Here is a 19,943-nt window from a genome sequence, read left to right on the forward strand (position 1 = left end):
CCCCAGAACAACAGGCTGTGTAACTTCATGAGACCCTGAGGGGTTTTGCTCCAAGGAGAGATCATTTCAGGGATTTTAAAGTAACCATTTGGATATAACGGTCAGGATGTGGTTGAAACAATGGAGAGAGCCTAGGGGCTCAGCAGGTTAAGCGTCTGACTCTTATTTCAACTCAGCTCATGACTTCAGTGTCTCTAGATCAAGCCCCACATTGGGCTCCGTGCTCCGCCCAGAGTCGGGCTGTCCCTCTCTGAGCCCCTGTGTCCCTCCCCTGCCCAGGCTCTCTCTCTCATAAATAAATAAATAAATAAATAAATACAATTTCTAAAACAGAAACAGAAATATGATGGGGAATGGAAATCTGTCACCATCGGGGATAAACAGTATCACAAAACCGCTTTTCCGCTGGCACACATGCAGCATCACTGTGCTGTCAAGACAAACCCCAGGGGTAGATTCCAGTGGGAATATTGTGATGCTGTTAGCGATCCAGAGAGACCCTGACCATGTGCATACTCTCCCCCGGCTGTTGTTTCCAGCCTCCAAGCGCTGTCTCTGGACAAGGTCACTTGTCATGAGTACGACCGGCTCAGGGGGTGCAAGGCCCTGGAGGAGCTGGCACTGTCGGGTAGGGAACAGCACCCTGGTTACGCGGACGTGTCCAGTCCCAGACACAGATACACTTACCTGCACGGGCTACGAGTTGGGAAAACCTACCAGAAACCGGAACCATGTCCATGAAGATGGCATCGCAGAGCTCCAGCCTCCGTGGGAAAGTGCACTGTGTGCGACAATACAGGACACGACACCAGATCCATGCCCCAAACACGTTTCTGTGCAAGCTGAGCCCGCAGTAAGATCGAAGGGCTGCCGGTCAGACTCAGTTGTTCTGGGATGTTTGCGTTCATCTCTCCTAATTCAGATTGTGTGACAGCGCTTCAGACTGAGATGGCTATTTGTGAAGGTCAGACACACGGAGATGTTTAATATTATATACATTGTATTTATTCTTCACATTTCCTCCTAGTGAATCCGGCAAGCTCCAGAGAACATGGCATTTCCTGCGAATAAGAGGTGTACCTTATAATAGAGCCATGATCACAGTGCAAGAAGAGGTGACATGCTTCCAAAAGGTTGCCAGAAAATGCTAAAATGTTAATATTTCTTAGTGTTTTAGTGGTTCATATTCTTAGTTTCCCTATGCCTTTATGGTACGTTCCTCGATGCCTTCTTCCAAGTAGAATTGAAACCATATTCCCATATGGGGGACAAATCAGAAAAACCTGTGGAGCTTTTTCCAATGACAATGTGACGCAGATGCTCTAGGCCCCGGAGTAGCATCCCTGGCAGCGGCAGGAATCCCTGGACTTAGATTTTGAGCACCCAGTGTGTAAAAACATTAGGTAAGGGAATTCCCTTGAGAGCTGTCAGAGGAAATTTTAGAAGACACGGGGAGGACAAAATCAACTTTTTTTTTCTTAAAGATTTCTTTATTTATTCAGAGAGAGAAAGAGACAGAGCTGGCACAATCAGGGGCAGAGGCAAAGCAGGCTCCCCACTGAGCAAGTTGCCTGTAGTGGGATAGATCCCAGGAACCGGGATCATGACCTGAGCAGGAGGCAGACACCCAGACCACTAGGGCACAATCATCTTAAGTACCCTGGCATTCAATGTCTTCCATCATAGGATCTTCCCCGCCCAGTCATCTGGAGTCATGGCCCCTGCAAAACACCTTCTTCATTGCTCCCGTCACATCCTTGTTCCGCAGTGTATATATGACGGGGTTGACCATGGGGGTGACGATGGTGTAAAACAGAGAAACGAACTTGCCCTGACCCTGGGAGTAGTTGTTGCTGGGCTGGAGGTAAGCGTAGATGGCCGTGCCATAGAACAGGGAGACCACCGTGATGTGGGACCCACACGTCCCAAATGCTTTCCTCTGTCCTGCAGATGACTTTATTCTTAAGACTGCCCTGACAATCCGACCATACGAGACCATGATTAAGGCCACAGGCACGAGGAGAACGATCACACCGACAAAGAAGAGCACAGACTCATTCACAGTGGTGTCAACACAGGCAAGCTTGAGCAGTGGGGGGACCTCACAAAAGAAATGGTCTATTTTATTTCTCCCACAAAGTGGTACAAGGAAGGTGAGCACTGTCTGCAATGAGGAGTTGGCAAAACCAATGACCCACGATGCGGAAGCCATGAGGGCACAGAGACGGGGGTGCATGACCACTGTGTAGTGCAGGGGCCTGCAGATGGCAGCATAGCGGTCAAATGCCATGACCCCTAAAAGAATGCATTCAGTGCCTCCCAATCCTAGAGCGACAAATAGCTGAACTATGCAGCCACCAAACGAGATAGACTTGTCTGCTCCCCTGAGATGAACTAGGAGCTGCGGGACAGTGCTGGTTGTGTAGCACAGGTCCAGAAAGCTCAGGTTGGAGAGGAAAAAGTACATGGGAGTCTGAAGATGGGGGTCCAGGTGGGACAAGGCAATGATGGTGGTGTTTCCCAGCAGAGTGAACAGATAGAAGATCAGAAGAACCACGAAGAGGACGAGCTCCAGCTGAGGCCGGTCCGAGAAACCCAGCAGGATAAACCCAGTGAAAGAACTGCCATTTTTCTGTTCCATCGTCTGTTAGCACATGTTTCCTGTCAGGACCGAGCATTTAGAAACTTTTAAAAGAAATCGTCAAAGAAATAAACAGTTGGCTGGGATTCGATCTTTCATGTTTAAGACAGGTCTCTGGGTTTTATCTGTAACTATTTGAATAAATGATGTATTCAGTAAAATTGACATAGTTCCTCCTAATACAGTCCATGTTATCACAAAAATATGTCGTTAATATTTGGTATAAGGAAAATGAAATAATTGCCCTTGTGTTGGCATCAGTCATAGGTACAAACAGTCTTTCAGTCTGAGCTTAATAAGACTTAAATGACTATAAGTATGTACATGGGGGGTGAGGGAAAAACGGGGAGAGCCATCAGAAAAAATTCAAAAGGAGATGCAGACAGAGGGAAGGACGTTACTGTAAATACGTGTCTAATGATCGTACGCACACTTCACAGGCAATGGAATATAATAAAATATAATCTTGAAATGCATTCAGAATCAGGAATTGAAGGCCAAGATTGTACTTACAACAAAAATTCAATTACATTCAAAATATCACTACTAGTTCTGCACAGAAACATTATAGCAGAATTGACTAATGTATTTAGGAAAGCTGCACCATCTTTTTTTTTCTTTTTTTTTAGCAAAAAAAGATATATACTCAATCACAGAAAACAAAAAACATCACCACCCAAATACAGTGCTTACCTTTTCCCTAAAGACGCTTAAAATTACTGTACCGATTTAACAGGAACTCCAAAATTCCATTGGCCTGCATATCCGTGGAAATCAGATCCCAAAAGTCCAGTGGCCAAGACTTTCCTCTTCCTTCCACAGATTTCTGTTTCACACATGAGCAACCAGAGCAGGTGAAATTCCTGAAAAAGTCAGATGTAGTCACAGTACCATTCTAATCAGAATAAACATTTTAAAAGTTATCCAGTTGCGTAATCTATGTACACAGTATAATGCTTTCCATCACTCCGTATGATAAAACAATTAAGTAGATAAATACATGGAGATATGGACAGATACATTCTCAGAGCAGAGCAGGGAAAGCACTAGGATGGAAACCTTGAAGTACTAAGGGAAAGGATAACGAAAAGGATATTTTCATATTATACGAGATCTCAGACATCTGTTGACCTTAGGCTCAGTATCCCCTTTCTGGAGCCGGTCAGAGTCATTCACACTAGGTCAAGCACGTGGCCAGCTCGCAGGCGAGTCTATGACCATTGTCACCCAGCTGCTTAGTACTGAAGAAGCACAGTTCTGTCCCAACCAAACGCACATCAGAGAATGACTGTTTCAGTTCTATCACGTTCAAATATTTACACAGTACATTTTAATTCTTCTAAGACTTTTTTAAAAAAGGTTTTATTGATCTTAGAGAGAGGGAGAGCGCGTGAGACAGAGCTAGAGAGAACATGAGTAGGGGGAGGGGTGCACACTCCCCAGGGACAGGAGCCTCAGGCCGGCTCCATCCCAGGCCGCGGCATCACTAGCTGAGCGGAAGGCAGATCCTTAACGGATGAGCCACCAAGCTCCTCTGCTCTAAGACTTTTGAAATCTGAATCAGAGAAGACCCACTGACGTGTGAAAGAAATGGATACAAAACGGGCATAAAATAAACGGTCACAAAATCTGAGGGGGACAAAAGTAAAATGTTAACTCGTCCAAGGAAAGCACCGATACACTAATGGACCATTGGAATAAACGGTGATCTATTTTAACATTACCCATCCCTAAGGACTAAGAAGGCACGTGAGAAGATAAAACCCTGGTGAGATGAACTTGTACAAATGATTCGTTGTTTTACAGGATTATACGTGAGTGTATGTGTGTGTGTGTGTGTAAAAGAATGCTGAATGATTATCTATCTAACAGGGATAATAGGGAATATGATTTCTAGGTTGAAAATAAAATAACACGTAAAGGAGATGCCCACCAAAGCAGAAAGAAGAACGCGATTGTCTCTCTGTGTTATGATTGCTTCCAGTGCCTTCCTGGAGAGCACCCTGGGAGGGAACTAGAATACTCATGTCGTAGTCTCTCAGCTTACTCTTACTTTTTTTCTCATTACATCCAGGAAAACTATTATCCTTTAGTGACACTGCGTATGGGAAAGACCAGGCTGTGCATTGGCTTCTCCCATCGAGCCTCAAGGGCATGTTCTGTGACCTGGGTCACGTTGTTCCCTTCCTCCTCCCACCCCGGGCATCCGTCCCTCTCCAACCTGTGTGCCCCGCCTCAGAGTGCAACCTTGTGAGACAAAGAATGTTTGCACTGAGGTTAATGAGAAATTCCATTTCATTTCACCTTACCAAATTTAAAGAATTGTGTGATTAAACTAAAACCATCATCTATGCGTAGGTAGTTATCAAATGACTGACTGCAGTGAAGAGACATCGATTCCTCTTAGACAAACTAGGTAAATAATTCTGGCTGGAAATACTAAACACATCTATCCTAGTTAAGGAGCACAGAATGGTGTCCCTAGTAACTATCATGATAGGATATGGTACAGGAAAATCTAGTTACAAATCCACACATAAATTATTACTTTGTATTCAGAAAATAAATACTTGAAAAGAGCACACCTTATATACAGAGAGAGAAAAAATGTAAAAAAACAGTAAATAGATTCTACAAAACAAGAAATGGCATTCTATCTAATAATTACCGCCAAAAAAGATTGTAGGGGAAATGGCATCTCACAAGAACACAATTCTGCAATAATGATTAAGAGAATGGGCATCAAATGAAAGAGCTTAAATGTTCAGTAGCGGCACACGGAAGCTGATAGAGCCATTAACAGAGGTGTTCAGTGCTGACATATGACCCTAAAAGTTTAAGTGGAGGACTTCATCCGTCCGTAAAACTACCTGCTCACTATGCAGACTGCACATTTTAACGACCAAAGATCTCAAGAAAATGTCTGTGTTGAAGATATTTCAACTATATAACAGTCAAGGATATAATTGACATACAAACCGTGCCCTATCCAGTTTCTGAATGATCCTGAAAGAGTGTTGGCAGTGGTAGGAATGAGTCGCTATTGCTTTAATAATGTGACCGTGTCCTAGGTCTGAGCTGACCCCAGATCTACCAGAACAGCCCCCGAGGACAATGCAGGAGGAGCTGATGAGGGGAATGCAGCTGTCACAACTTGGGAAATGACAGGTCTAATGAACATGGACAGTGCTTTCCAGCAGGTTCCACGGGAGAAGAGGATCAAGTAGGATTTCCCCTCCATGTGGTTTGTTCAGGGAATGCTCTCAGGATAAAGGGGGTGAGAGAACAAAACAGAGCAAAGAACGTTGCTAAGCAAGGATGTGGGCTCAGGTGGACTATGGCCCGAGCCTGATCCCCTAAGAAGCGGGACAGGACTCTCCCACACAAGCAGCCATCTGTGCTGGTGGAAACCCGCGTCCTCGCTGTCTGATACCGGAGCCGCTATCCACATGCCACCACGTGTGCATTTAAAACGTCCTCGCTGAAAAACTGAATTTTGTATATTATTTAATGCTAATTAATTTAAATGTAAATGGCTTCCCGGGGCTGCTTACCCCCGTATTGGACAGCCCAGCTCTGGAGCATGAATTGCAGCAGATTTCGTCCTGCCTGGGCATTGGCAGCCTTTGTCTACCCCATGAGCCTGTCACTGGCTGTGAGCTGCCCCCACCCTGTTCCTGAGACCCCCTGGCACAGTGGCTCCCCTTCAGCTGACGGCCAATCTCTGAGAAGGGAATGGCTGTGAACCCTGCAGCCCGTATTCCTAACACATCAGGCAAGGACCGGAGCAGCAGCCAGGGAAAGAGGGTCTGAGCAGGACACCAAGAGCATCGTGCAGGAGTCCATTCCCGATCCTGTGCGAGGAGACAAGGATGGAGCCCAGTGTCCAAACAGAGAAGCACCGACACAATAGTCACAAATCAACTCCCCTGTAGTAATCTCCGATACAGCAGTTTTTAAACTCCACACGTATTTTAGATATCTTAGAAAATCTAAAGGGGGAAAATGACCAATTAGAAACTATTAATACTGGCAATGAGTTGCATAGAGAACAAATATTGTCTAATTTCACAGACAATAAGGACCAAAGGGAAAGCAGGGAAGCATATACTCCAGTAATTGTACACATACGCATACTCTCTAATTATGTTACTCTAGGCCGCACTTTATTACCACTATAGATGTGTATTTAAACTATTTTCCACATGTGCATACACAGGTCTAAGGAATGGACTAACGTACAATGAAATGTCTGGGAACCACTTGGGGGAGTCTATAATGAACAATTAAATTAAGTTCTTATATTTGGTGAATTTCCGTGGTCTGTTCCTTTAGACAACGGTCCATACATTTAAATCAATACAGCTCTTCTGTTTCAAGAACAATTGCAACTGAAAATTAACTTGCCAATTGCTGAAGCAACACAGAGACCGAGTTTCATTTCACTCACCTTTGTTCACCTTCTCCACGTGTTCTAGCTAGTTCCCTACGTCCTTTCCAAGTCACTGCCTACACACAGTACTGGGACTGGCACTGGGACATGCAGAATCCGACGTATGCGGTAAATGCAAAGGTCGGCTACACCAGCACTGGCTTATCCATAGATTTTTCCTAAACGAAAAGTCGATTTCCCATGATGACTTCACGTGTCTTCAGGTGGACAGAGATGTGCATGTTGCCTCTAGGACGTAGGAGATGAAGGCAATAGCGAACTCTCACGATGGTTTCCCGAATGTAATGACCTGCCTGGAGACAGTGAGACCCTCATGAGCACAGGAGAGGGTGTTGTGACACTCGGCTGTGGCTGGGCTGACACTGAGAAGCACATGTGTTTCCTTGGCTGACGTCTCTGGGGAGCAGACGCCCCACACTGTTAATGAGGCCGTCTCGTGAGCGGTCCAGAGGTGACAGTCCTCAGGGAGAATGAAGATCAAGGAAAATCCTAGAGGAGACTTCACTTGTCTCTTTTATTTTTTCATGTATATTAGAGGACAAATAATTCCCTTGGTTTCATGTGTGAATGACCTACATGTTTTACAAAACACTTAAGACTTTTCATCACAATTCCCCAAAATATTAACATATATAAGTATGAGTCCAATCAGTTACTTAAGTTTAAATGTAAATGTGTTTGGTGCCAGCGTGATTCAGTCTCTTCGGCTTCAGACTCCTGGTTTCAGCTAAGGTCATGATCTCAGGGAGTAGGAATGGAGCCCAATTTCGGCTTAGAGCTCCTGCTCAGGAGTGAGTCCTCTTCTCTTCTGTGTCTCCCTCTGCCTCTCCCCACTCCACCCCCGCTCATGCACACTCTCATTGTTTTTCTATTTTATTTTTTATTATGTTCAGTTAGCCAACAGATAGCACATCATTAGTTCTTGATGTAGCATTCAACGATGCATTAGTTGCATATAACGCCCAGTACTCATCACCACACGTGTTCTCCTTAATACCCAAAACCCTGCTACCCCATCACCCCACCCCCTCACTTCTGTAACCCTCAGTTTGTATTCCGAAGACCAGAGTCTCTCATGGTTTGTTCCCATCTCTGATTTCCTCCCATTCAGTTTTCTCTCCCTTCCTCTATGGTCTTCAGTGTTATTCCTTATGTTCCACATATGAGTGAAACCATATGATAATTGTCTTTCTCTGCTTGACTTATTCCACTTAGCATAATCCCCTCCAGGTCCATCCATGATGATGCAAATGGTAGGTGTTCATCCTTTCTGGTGGCTGAGTAATATTCCATTGTATATATGCACAACATCTTTTTTATCCATTCATCTGTTAAAGGACATATTGGCTCCTTCCACAGTTTGGCTACTGTGGACATTGCTGCTATGAACATAGGGGTTCATGTGCCCCTGCTTTTCACTACATCTGTATCATAGGGAGTAAATGCCTAGTAGTCCAATTGCTGGGTCATAAGGTAACTTTTTCTTTAATGTCTTGAGGAAACTCCATACTGTTTTCCAGAGTGGCTGTACCAGCTTGCATTCCCACCAACAGCAGAAGAGGGTTCCCCTTTCTCCACATCCTCTCCAACATTTGTTGTTTCCTGTCTTGTTAATTTTTGCCATTCTAACTGGTAAATGTGGTATTTCATTGTGGTTTTGATTTGTGTTTCCCTGACGGCTAGTGATGTGCAACATGTTTTCATGTGTCTGTTGGCCATTTGCATGTCTTCTGTGGAGAAGTGTCTGTTCATGTGTCTGCCCATTTCTTGACTGGATTATTTGTTTTTGGGGTGTTGAGTTTGAGAAGCTTTTTATAGATGTTGCATACCAGCCCTCTTTGTGTAATGTCATTCGCAAATATCTTCTCGCATTCTATGGGTTGCCTCTTAGTTTTGTTGACTGTTTCCATTGCTGTACAGAAGCATTTTATCTTGATGAAGTCCCAAAAGTTCATTTTTGGTTTTGTTTCCCTTGCCTTTAGAGACGTGTCTTGCAAGAAGTTGATGTGGCCGATGTCAAAGAGGTTACTGCCTATGTTCTCCTCTAGGATTTGGATGGATTCCTGTCTCACATTGAGGTCTTTCATCCAGTTTGAGTTTATCCTTGTGGATGGTGTAAGAGAATGGTCCAGTTTCATTCTTCTACATGTGGCTGTCCAATTTTCCCAGCACCATTTACTGAAGAGACAGTCTTTTTTCCATTGGATATTCTTTCCTGATTTGTCAATTATCTATGCCCCAAACATGGGAGCAGCCAATTATATAAGCTGATTAATCACCAAAATAAAAAAACATATTTATAATAATGTATTAATAGGAGGAGACATCAACACTCCACTCACAGCAATGGACAGATCATCAAAGCAGAAGATCAACAAAGAAACAAGAGCTTTGAGTGACACATTGGACTAGATGGACTTCATGTATATATATACAGAACATTCCATCCTATAACAACAGAATACTCATTCTTCTCAAGTGCACATGGAACCTTCTCCAGAATAGAACACATGCTGGGTCACAAATCAGGTCTCAACCAATACCAAAAGACTGAGATTATTCCCTGAGTATTTTCAGACCACAATGCTTTGAAACTGGAACTCAAACATAGAAGAAATTTGGAAGGAACTCAAACACACAGAAGTTCAAGAGCATCCTGCTAAAGAATGATTGGGTCAACCAGAACATTAAAGAATAGCTTGAACAATTCAGGGAGACTAAGGAAAATGAAAACACATCGGTTCAAAACCTATGGGATACTGCAAAGACGGTCCTTGGAGGGAAGTACATAACCATCCGAGCCTCTCTCAAAATATTAGAAACATCCCAGTAGCACAAGTAACCTTACACCTAAAGGACCTGGAGAAAGAAGAACAAATAAAGCCTAAGCCAAGCAGGAGAAGAGAAATAATCAAGATTAGAGCTGAAATCAAGGAAACAGAAACCAGAAAAACAGTAGAACATATCAACGAAACTAGAAGCTAGTGCCTTGAAAGAATTAATAAGATCGATAAACCTCTGGCCAGACTCATCCGAAAGAAAACAGAAAGGACCCAGATTAATAAAATCATGAGTGAAAGGGTAGAGATTACGACTAATACCAAGGAAACAGAAACAATTATTAGAAATTATTACCAGCAACTATATGCCACCAAATTAAGCAATCTGGAAGAAATGGATGCATTCCTGGAAACCTATAAACTACCAGGACTGAAACAGGAAGAAATAGACAATCTGAACAGACCAATAACCAGCAAGGACATTGAAACAGTAATCTAAAACTTACCCCAAAACAAGAGTCCAGAGCCAGATGGCTTGCCAGGAGAATTCTACCAAACATTGGAAGAAGACAGAATACCTATTACTGAAGCTGTTTCAAAAAATAGACATGGAGGGAAAATTCCTAAAGTCTTTCCAAGAGGCCAGCATTACCCTGATCCCAAAACCAAACAAAGACCCCATCAAAAAGGAGAATTACAGACCAATATCCCTGTGAACATGGATGCCAAAATACTCAACAAGATCCTAGCCAATAGGACCTAACAGCTCATTAAAAGGATTTTTCACCTTGACCAGGTGGGATTTATTCCTGGGATGCCAGGGATGTTCAACATTTGCAAATCAATCCACGTGATAGAGCACATTAACAAAAGAAAAGACAAGAACCTATGATCCTCTCAATTGATGCAGAAAAAGCATTTGACAAAATGCAGCATCCTTTCCTGATTAAAACTCTTCAAAGTATAGGGATAGAGGGAACATACCTCAATTTCATAAAAGCCACTAGGAAAAGACCACAGAGAATATCACTCTCAACGGGGAAGAAATGAGAGCTCTCCCCTTAAGGTCAGGAGCATGACAGGGATGCCCACTCTCACCACTATTGTTCAACATAGTACTAGAAGACCTAGCCTCAGCTATCAGACAACAAAAAGAAATAAAAGGCTTCCAAATTGGCAAGGAAGACGTCAAACTCTTTCTCTTCACAGATGAAATGATACTCTCTGTGGAAAACCCAAAAAACTCCACCTCCAAATTACTAGAACCCGTACAGCAATTCAGCAACGTGTCAGGATACAAAAGCAATGCACAGAAATCAGTTGTATTTCTATAGACTAACAAAGACTATAGACTGCAGACTAACAATAACAATAGTGTATAGACTAACTGAAAAAAGAAAATTAGGGAATCAATTCCATTTACCATAGAACCAAAAAGCCATAAGATAGCTAGGGATAAACCTCACCAGGATCTATACTCTAGAAACCACAGAACACTTATGAAAGAAATGGAGTAAGACGCAAAGAAATGGAAAAACATTGTGTGCTCAGGAATTGGAAGAACAAATATTGTGAAAATGTCTATGTTGCCCAGAGCAATCTACACTTCCAATCCAACCCCTATCAAAATACCATTGACATTTTTCACAGAGCTGGAACAAACAATCCTAAAATGTGCATGGAACCAGAAAAGACCCTGAATCACCAGGCGGCGTGTTGAAAAAGAAAACCAAAACTAAGGGCATCACGTAGCCTGGCTTCAAGCTGTATTACAAAGCTGTGACCATCAAGACAGCGTGGTATTGGCACAAAAACAGATGCATAGATCAATGGAACAGAAAAGAGAACCCCAAAACGGACCCTCAACCCTAGGGTTGACAATTCAGGAAAGAATATCCAATGGAAAAAAGACAGTCTCTTCAGTAAATGGTGCTGGGAAAATTGGACAGCCACATGTAGAAGAATGAAACTGGACCATTCTCTTACACCATCCACAAGGATAAACTCAAACTGGATGAAAGACCTCAATGTGAGACAGGAATCCATCCAAATCCTAGAGGAGAACATAGGCAGTAACCTCTTTGACATCGGCCACATCAACTTCTTGCAAGACACGTCTCTAAAGGCAAGGGAAACAAAACCAAAAATGAACTTTTGGGACTTCATCAAGATAAAATGCTTCTGTACAGCAACGGAAACAGTCAACAAACTAAGAGGCAACCCATGGAATGCGAGAAGATGTTTGCAAATGACATTACACAAAGAGGGCTGGTATGCAACATCTATAAAGAGCTTCTCAAACTCAACACCCCAAAAACAAATAATCCAGTCAAGAAATGGGCAGACACATGAACAGACACTTCTCCACAGAAGACATGCAAATGGCCGACAGACACATGAAAACATGTTGCACATCACTAGCCGTCAGGGAAATACAAATCAAAACCACAATGAAATACCACCTTTACCAGTTAGAATGGCAAAAATTAACAAGACAGGAAACAACAAATGTTGGAGAGGATGTGGAGAAAGGGGAACCCTCTTCTGCTGTTGGTGGGAATGCAAGCTGGTACAGCCACTCTGGAAAACAGTATGGAGTTTCCTCAAGACATTAAAGAAAAAGTTATCTTATGACCCAGCAATTGGACTACTAGGCATTTACTCCCTATGATACAGATGTAGTGAAAAGCAGGGGCACATGAACCCCTATGTTCATAGCAGCAATGTCCACAGTAGCCAAACAGTGGAAGGAGCCAATATGTCCTTTAACAGATGAATGGATAAAGAAGATGTTGTGCATATATACAATGGAATATTACTCAGCCACCAGAAAGGATGAACACCTACCATTTGCATCATCATGGATGGACCTGGAGGGGATTATGCTAAGTGGAATAAGTCAAGCAGAGAAAGACAATTATCATATGGTTTCACTCATATGTGGAACATAAGGAATAACACTGAAGACCATAGAGGAAGGGAGAGAAAACTGAATGGGAGGAAATCAGAGATGGGAACAAACCATGAGAGACTCTGGTCTTCGGAATACAAACTGAGGGTTACAGAAGTGAGGGGGTGGGGTGATGGGGTAGCAGGGTGATGGGTATCAAGGAGGGCATGTGTGGTGGTGAGTACGGCTGTTTCACGCAACTAATGAACCGTTGAACACTACATCAAAAACTAATGATGTGCTATATTTTGGTTAACTGACATAATAAAGAATAAAAATAAAATAAACATAAATAAGAGTATGCATGATGGGGGAGGGGCAGAGGGAGACACAGAGGGGAAGAGGACTTCGCCCTGGGCAGGAGCTCTAAGCCCAAATTGGGCTCCATTTCAACTCCCTGAGATCATGACCTTAGCTGAAACCAGGAGTCTGAAGCCGAAGAGACGGAATCACGCTGGCGCCAAACACATTTACATTTAAACTTAAGTAACTGATTGGACTCGTACTTATATATGTAAAGATTTTGGGGAATTGTGATGAAAAGTCTTAAGTGTTTTGTAAAACATGTGGGTCATTCACAGATGAGACCAAGGGAATTACTTATCGTCCCGTATATATAAAATAATAAAACAGACAGACGAGGTCTCCTCCAGCATTTTCCCTGATCTTCATTCTCCCTGAGGACTGTCACCTCTGGACCGCTAGTGAGACGGCCTCATTAACAGTGTGGGGCATCTGCTCCCCAGAGACGTCAGCCAGGGAAACACATGTGGTTCTCAGTGTCAGCCCAGCCACAGCCGAGTGTCACAACACCCTCTCCTGTGCTCATGAGGGTCTCACTGTCTCCAGGCAGGTCATTACATTCGGGAAACCATAGTGAGAGTTCGCTATTGCCTTCATCTCCTACGTCCTAGAGGCAACGTGCAGATCTCTGTCCACCTGAAGACACGTGAAATCATCGTGAGAAAGCATCCTTTTGTTTAGGAAAAATCTATGGATAAGCCAGTGCTGGTGTAGCCGACCTTTGCATTTACCGCATACATCGGATTCTGCATGTCCCAGTGCCAATCCCAGTACTGTGTGTAGGCAGTGACTTGGAAAGGACGTAGGGAACTAGCTAGAACCCACGGAGAAGATGAACAAAGGTGAGTGAAATGGAACTCGGTCTCTGTGCTGCTTTAGGAACTGGTTGGTAACTTACTTTATTTTCAGTTGCAATCGCTCTTGGAGCAGAAGAGCTGCATTGGTTTGCATGTACGGTCGTTGTCTAAAGAAACAGTTATTGGAAATTTACCAAATATAAGAACTTGATTTAATTATTCGTTATAGAGTCTCCCAAGTGGTTCCCTGACATTTCATTGTACGTTAGTCCATTCCTTAGACCTGTGTATGCACATGTGGAAAATACTTGAAATATGCATCTATAGTGGTAACAAAGTATGGCCTTAAGTAACATAATTAGAGAGTATGCACATGTGTACAATTACTGGAGTATATGCTTCCCTGCTTTCCCTTTGGTCCTTATTGTCTGTGAAATTAGACAATATTTGTTCTCTATGCAACTCTTTGCTAGTATTAATAGTTTCTAATTGGTCATTTTCCCCCTTTAGATTTTCTAAAATATCTAAAGCATGTCTGGAGTTTAAAAAATGCTGTATCGGAGATTACTACAGGGGAGTTGATTTGTGGCTATTGTGTCAGTGCTTCTCTGTTTGGACACTGGGCTCCATCCTTGTCTCCTCGCACAGGATCGGGAATGGACTCTTGCGTGATGCTCTTGGTGTCCTGCTCAGACCCTCTTTCCCTGGCTGCTGTTCCGATCCTTGCCCGATGTGTTACGAATACGGGCTGCAGGGTTCACAGCCATTCCCTTCTCAGACATTCGCCGTCAGCTGAAGGGGAGCCACTGTGCCAGGGGGTCTCAGGAACAGGGTGGGGGCAGCTCACAGCCAGTGACAGGCTCCTGGGGTAGACAAAGGCTGCCAATGCCCAGGCAGGATGAAATCTGCTGCAATTCATGTTCCAGAGCTGGGCTGTCCAATACGGGGTAAGTAGCTACAGGAAGCCATTTACATTTAAATTAATTAGCATTAAATAATATACAAAATTCAGTTTCTCAGCGAGGACGTTTTAAATGCACACGTGGTGGCATGTGGATAGCGGCTCCGGTATCAGACAGCGAGGACGCGGGTTTCCACCAGCACAGATGGCTGCTTGTGTGGGAGAGTCCTGTCCCGCTTCTTAGGGGATCAGGCTCGGGCCATAGTCCACCTGAGCCCACATCCTTGCTTAGCAACGTTCTCGGCTCTGTTTTGTTCCCTCACCCCCTTTATCCTGAGAGCATTCCCTGAACAAACCACATGCAGGGGAAATCCTACTTGATCCTCTTCTCCCGTGGAACCTGCTGGAAAGCACTGTCCATGTTCATTAGTCCTGTCATTTCCTGTGTTGTGACAGCTGCATTCCCCTCATCAGCTCCTCCTGCATTGTCCTCGGGGCCTGTTCTGGTAGATCTGGGTCAGCTCAGACCTAGGACACGGTCACATTATTAAAGCAATAGCGACTCATTCCTACCACTGCCAACACTCTTTCAGGATCATTCAGGAGCTGGATAGGGCAGGGTTTGTATGTCAATTATATCCTTGACTGTTCTATTTTGAAAGATTTTCAATACAGACATTAATTTGAGATCTTTGGTCGTTAAAATGTGCAGTCTGCATAGTGAGCAGGTAGTTTTACGGACGGATGAAGTCCTCCACTTAAACTTTTAGGGTCATATGTCAGCACTGAACACCTCTGTTAATGGCTCTATCAGCTTCCGTGTGCCGCTACTGAACATTTAAGCTCTTTCATTTGATGCCCATTCTCTTAATCATTATTGCAGAATTGTGTTCTTGTGAGATGCCATTTCCCCTACAATCTTTTTTGGCGGTAATTATTAGATAGAATGCCATTTCTTGTTTTGTAGAATCTATTTACTGTTTTTTTACATTTTTTCTCTCTCTGTATATAAGGTGTGCTCTTTTCAAGTATTTATTTTCTGAATACAAAGTAATAATTTATGTGTGGATTTGTAACTAGATTTTCCTGTACCATATCCTATCATGATAGTTACTAGGGACACCATTCTGTGCTCCTTAACTAGGATAGATGTGTTTAGTATTTCCAGCCAGAATTATTTACCTAGTTTGTCTAAGAGGAATCGATGTCTCTTCACTGCAGTCAGTCATTTGATACCTACCTACATATAGATGATGGTTTTAGTTTAATCACACAATTCTTTAAATTTGGTAAGGTGAAATGAAATGGAATTTCTCATTAACCTCGGTGCAAACATTCTTTGTCTCACAAGGTTGCACTCTGAGGCGGAGCACACAGGTTGGAGAGGGACGGATGCCCGGGGTGGGAGGAGGAAGGAACAACGTGACCCAGGTCACAGAACATGCTCTTGAGGCTCGATGGGAGAAGCCAATGCACAGCCTGGTCTTTCCCATACGCAGTGTCACTAAAGGATAATAGTTTTCCTGGATGTAATGAGAAAAAAAGTAAAAGTAAGCTGAGAGACTACGACATGAGTATTCTAGTTCCCTCCCAGGGTGCTCTCCAGGAAGGCACTGGAAGCAATCATAACACAGAGAGACAATCGCATTCTTCTTTCTGCTTTGGTGGGCATCTCCTTTACGTGGTATTTTATTTTCAACCTAGAAATCATATTCCCTATTATCCCTGTTAGATAGATAATCATTCAGCATTCTTTTACATACACACACACATACACTCACGTATAATCCTGTAAAGCAACAAATCATTTGTACAAGTTCATCTCACCAGGGTTTTATCTTCTCACGTGCCTTCTTAGTCCTTAGGGATGGGTAATGTTAAAATAGATCACCGTTTATTCCAATGGTCCATTAGTGTATCGGTGCTTTCCTTGGACGAGTTAACATTTTACTTTTGTCCCCCTCAGATTTTGTGACCGTTTATTTTATGCCCGTTTTGTATCCATTTCTTTCACACGTCAGTGGGTCTTCTCTGATTCAGATTTCAAAAGTCTTAGAGCAGAGGCGCTTGGTGGCTCATCCGTTAAGGATCTGCCTTCCGCTCAGCTAGTGATGCCGCGGCCTGGGATGGAGCCGGCCTGAGGCTCCTGTCCCTGGGGAGTGTGCACCCCTCCCCCTACTCATGTTCTCTCTAGCTCTGTCTCACGCGCTCTCTCTCTCTCTAAGATCAATAAAACCTTTTTTAAAAAAGTCTTAGAAGAATTAAAATGTACTGTGTAAATATTTGAACGTGATAGAACTGAAACAGTTATTCTCTGATGTGCGTTTGGTTGGGACAGAACTGTGCTTCTTCAGTACTAAGCAGCTGGGTGACAATGGTCATAGACTCGCCTGCGAGCTGGCCACGTGCTTGACCTAGTGTGAATGACTCTGACCGGCTCCAGAAAGGGGATACTGAGCCTAAGGTCAACGGATGTCTGAGATCTCGTATAATATGAAAATATCCTTTTCGTTATCCTTTCCCTTCGTACTTCAAGGTTTCCATGCTAGTGCTTTCCCTGCTCTGCTCTGAGAATGTATCTGTCCATATCTCCATGTATTTATCTACTTGTTTTATCATACGGAGTGATGGAAAGCATTATACTGTGTACATAGATTACGCAACTGGATAACTTTTAAAATGTTTATTCTGATTAGAATGGTACTGTGACTACATCTGACTTTCAGGGATTTCATGTGCTCTGGTTGCTCATGTGTGAAACAGAAATCTGTGGAAGGAAGAGGAAAGTCTTGGCCACTGGACTTTTGGGATCTGATTTCCACGGATATGCAGGCCAATGGAATTTTGGAGTTCCTGTTAAATCGGTACAGTAATTTTAAGCGTCTTTAGGGAAAAGGTAAGCACTGTATTTGGGTGGTGATGTTTTTTGTTTTCTGTGATTGAGTATATATTTTTTTTTTTGCTATGATACAGAAAAAAAAAGATGGTGCAGCTTTCCTAAATACATTAGTCAATTCTGCTATAATGTTTCTGTGCAGAACTAGTAGTGATATTTTGAATGTAATTGAATTTTTGTTGTAAGTACAATCTTGGTCTTCAATTCCTGATTCTGAATGCATTTCAAGATTATATTGTATTATATTCTATTGCCTGTGAAGTGTGCGTACGATCATGAGATACATATTTACAGTAACGTCCTTCCCTCTGTCTGCATCTCCTTTTGAAATCTTTCTGATGGCTCTCCCCGTTTTTCCCTCACCCCCTATGTACATACTTATAGTCATTTAAGTCTTATTAAGCTCAGACTGAAAGACTGTTTGTACCTATGACTGACGCCAACACAAGGGCAATTATTTCATTTTCCTTATACCAAATATTAATGACATATTTTTGTGATAACATGGACTGTATTGGGAGGAACTATGTCAATTTTACTGAATACATCATTTATTCAAATAGTTACAGATAAAACCCAGAGACCTGTCTTAAACATGAAAGATCGACTCCCAAGCAACTGTTTATTTTTTTGACAATTTCTTTTAAAAGTTGCTAAACGCTCAGTTCTGACAGGAAACATGTGCTAACAGAGGATGGAACAGAAAAATGGCAGTTCTTTCACTGGGTTTATCCTGCTGGGTTTCTCGGACCGGCCTCAGCTGGAGCTCGTCCTCTTCGTGGTTCTTCTGATCTTCTATCTGTTCACTCTGCTGGGAAACACCACCATCATTGCCTTGTCCCACCTGGACCCCCATCTTCAGACTCCCATGTACTTTTTCCTCTCCAACCTGAGCTTTCTGGACCTGTGCTACACGACCAGCACTGTCCCCCAGCTCTTGGTTCATCTCAGGGGAACAGACAAGTCTATCTCCTTTGGCGGCTGTGTGGTTCAGCTGTTTGTCGCTCTAGGGTTGGGATCCTCAGAATGCATTCTCTTAGGGGTCATGGCATTTGACCGCTATGCAGCCATCTGCAGGCCCCTGCACTACACAGTGGTCATGCACCCCCGTCTCTGTGCCCTCATGGCTTCTGCATCGTGGTTCATTGGTTTTGCCAACTCCTTATTGCAGACTGTGCTCATCTTCATTGTACCACTTTGTGGGAGAAATAAAATAGACCATTTCTTTTGTGAGGTCCCCCCACTGCTCAAGCTTGCCTGTGTTGACACGACTGCGAATGAGTCTGAGCTCTTCTTTGTCAGTGTGATCATTCTCTTCATCCCTGTGGCCTTAATCACCTTCTCCTATGGTCGGATTGTCAGGGCAGTCTTAAGAATAAAGTCATCTGCAGGGCAGAGGAAAGCGTTTGGGACGTGTGGGTCCCACATCACGGTGGTCTCCCTGTTCTATGGCACGGCCATCTACGCTTACCTCCAGCCCAACAATAACCACTCCCAGGATCAGGGCAAGTTCGTTTCTCTGTTCTACACCATCGTCACCCCCATGGTCAACCCCGTAATATATACACTGCGGAACAAGGATGTGACAGGAGCAATGAAGAACATGATTTTCAGGGGCCATGACTCTCGATGACTGGAAGGGAAAGACCCTATGATGGAAGACATTGAATGCCAGGGTATTTAAGATGGTTGTGACCTTGTGGTCTGGGTGGCTTAATTGGTGGGTATCTGCCTCCTGCTCAAGTCATGATCCCGGGTCCTGGGATCAATCCCACAACAGGCAACTTGCTCAGTGGGGAGCCTGCTTCTGCCTCTGCCCCTGATTGTACTAGCTCTATCTCTTTCTCTCTCCGAATAAATAAAGAAATCTTTAAGAAAAAAAAAGTTGATTTTGTCCTCCCCATGTCGTCTAAAATTTCCTCTGACAGCTCTCAAGGGAATTCCCTTACCTGATGTTTTTACCTAGTGAGTGCTCAAAATCTAATTCCGGGATTCCTGCCGCTGCCAGGGATGCTGCTCCAGGGCCTAGAACATCTGTGTCACGTTGTCATTGGAAAAAGCTCCACAGGTTTCTCTGATTTGTCCCCCTTATGGGAGCATGGTTTCATTTCTACTTGGAAGAAGACATTGAGGAACATACCATAAAGGCATAGGGAAACTAAGAATATGAACCACTAAAACACTAAGAAATATTAACATTTTAGCATTTTCTGGCAACCTGT

General features: G+C 43.4%; 2 protein-coding genes across 2 annotated transcripts; one reads left to right on the plus strand and one right to left on the minus strand.

Annotated features, from left to right (window-relative positions):
* Positions 1–1,702: 1,702 nt before the first annotated feature.
* LOC148107288 (olfactory receptor 2B8-like) lies at positions 1,703–2,662 on the minus strand. The gene has a single exon (XM_087858021.1). The coding sequence runs from the start codon at positions 2,639–2,641 to the stop codon at positions 1,703–1,705; it is 939 nt and encodes a 312-aa protein (XP_087714147.1). The 5' UTR covers positions 2,642–2,662.
* A 15,732-nt stretch (positions 2,663–18,394) lies between these two features.
* LOC123796455 (olfactory receptor 2B8-like) lies at positions 18,395–19,354 on the plus strand. Its single transcript, XM_045803936.2, has one exon. The coding sequence runs from the start codon at positions 18,416–18,418 to the stop codon at positions 19,352–19,354; it is 939 nt and encodes a 312-aa protein (XP_045659892.2). The 5' UTR covers positions 18,395–18,415.
* Positions 19,355–19,943: the final 589 nt, after the last annotated feature.

The sequence above is a fragment of the Ursus americanus genome, chromosome 32 (genome assembly GCF_024610735.1).
Source record: "Ursus americanus isolate L20-20 chromosome 32, mUrsAme1.1.p, whole genome shotgun sequence".
Lineage (NCBI taxonomy): Eukaryota > Metazoa > Chordata > Mammalia > Carnivora > Ursidae > Ursus > Ursus americanus.

Coding starts and splice junctions, on each gene's coding strand:
- LOC148107288 (XM_087858021.1), bottom strand. CDS start 2,641: ATGGAACAGAAAAATGGCAGTTCTTTCACTGGGTTTATCCTGCTGGGT.
- LOC123796455 (XM_045803936.2), top strand. CDS start 18,416: ATGGAACAGAAAAATGGCAGTTCTTTCACTGGGTTTATCCTGCTGGGT.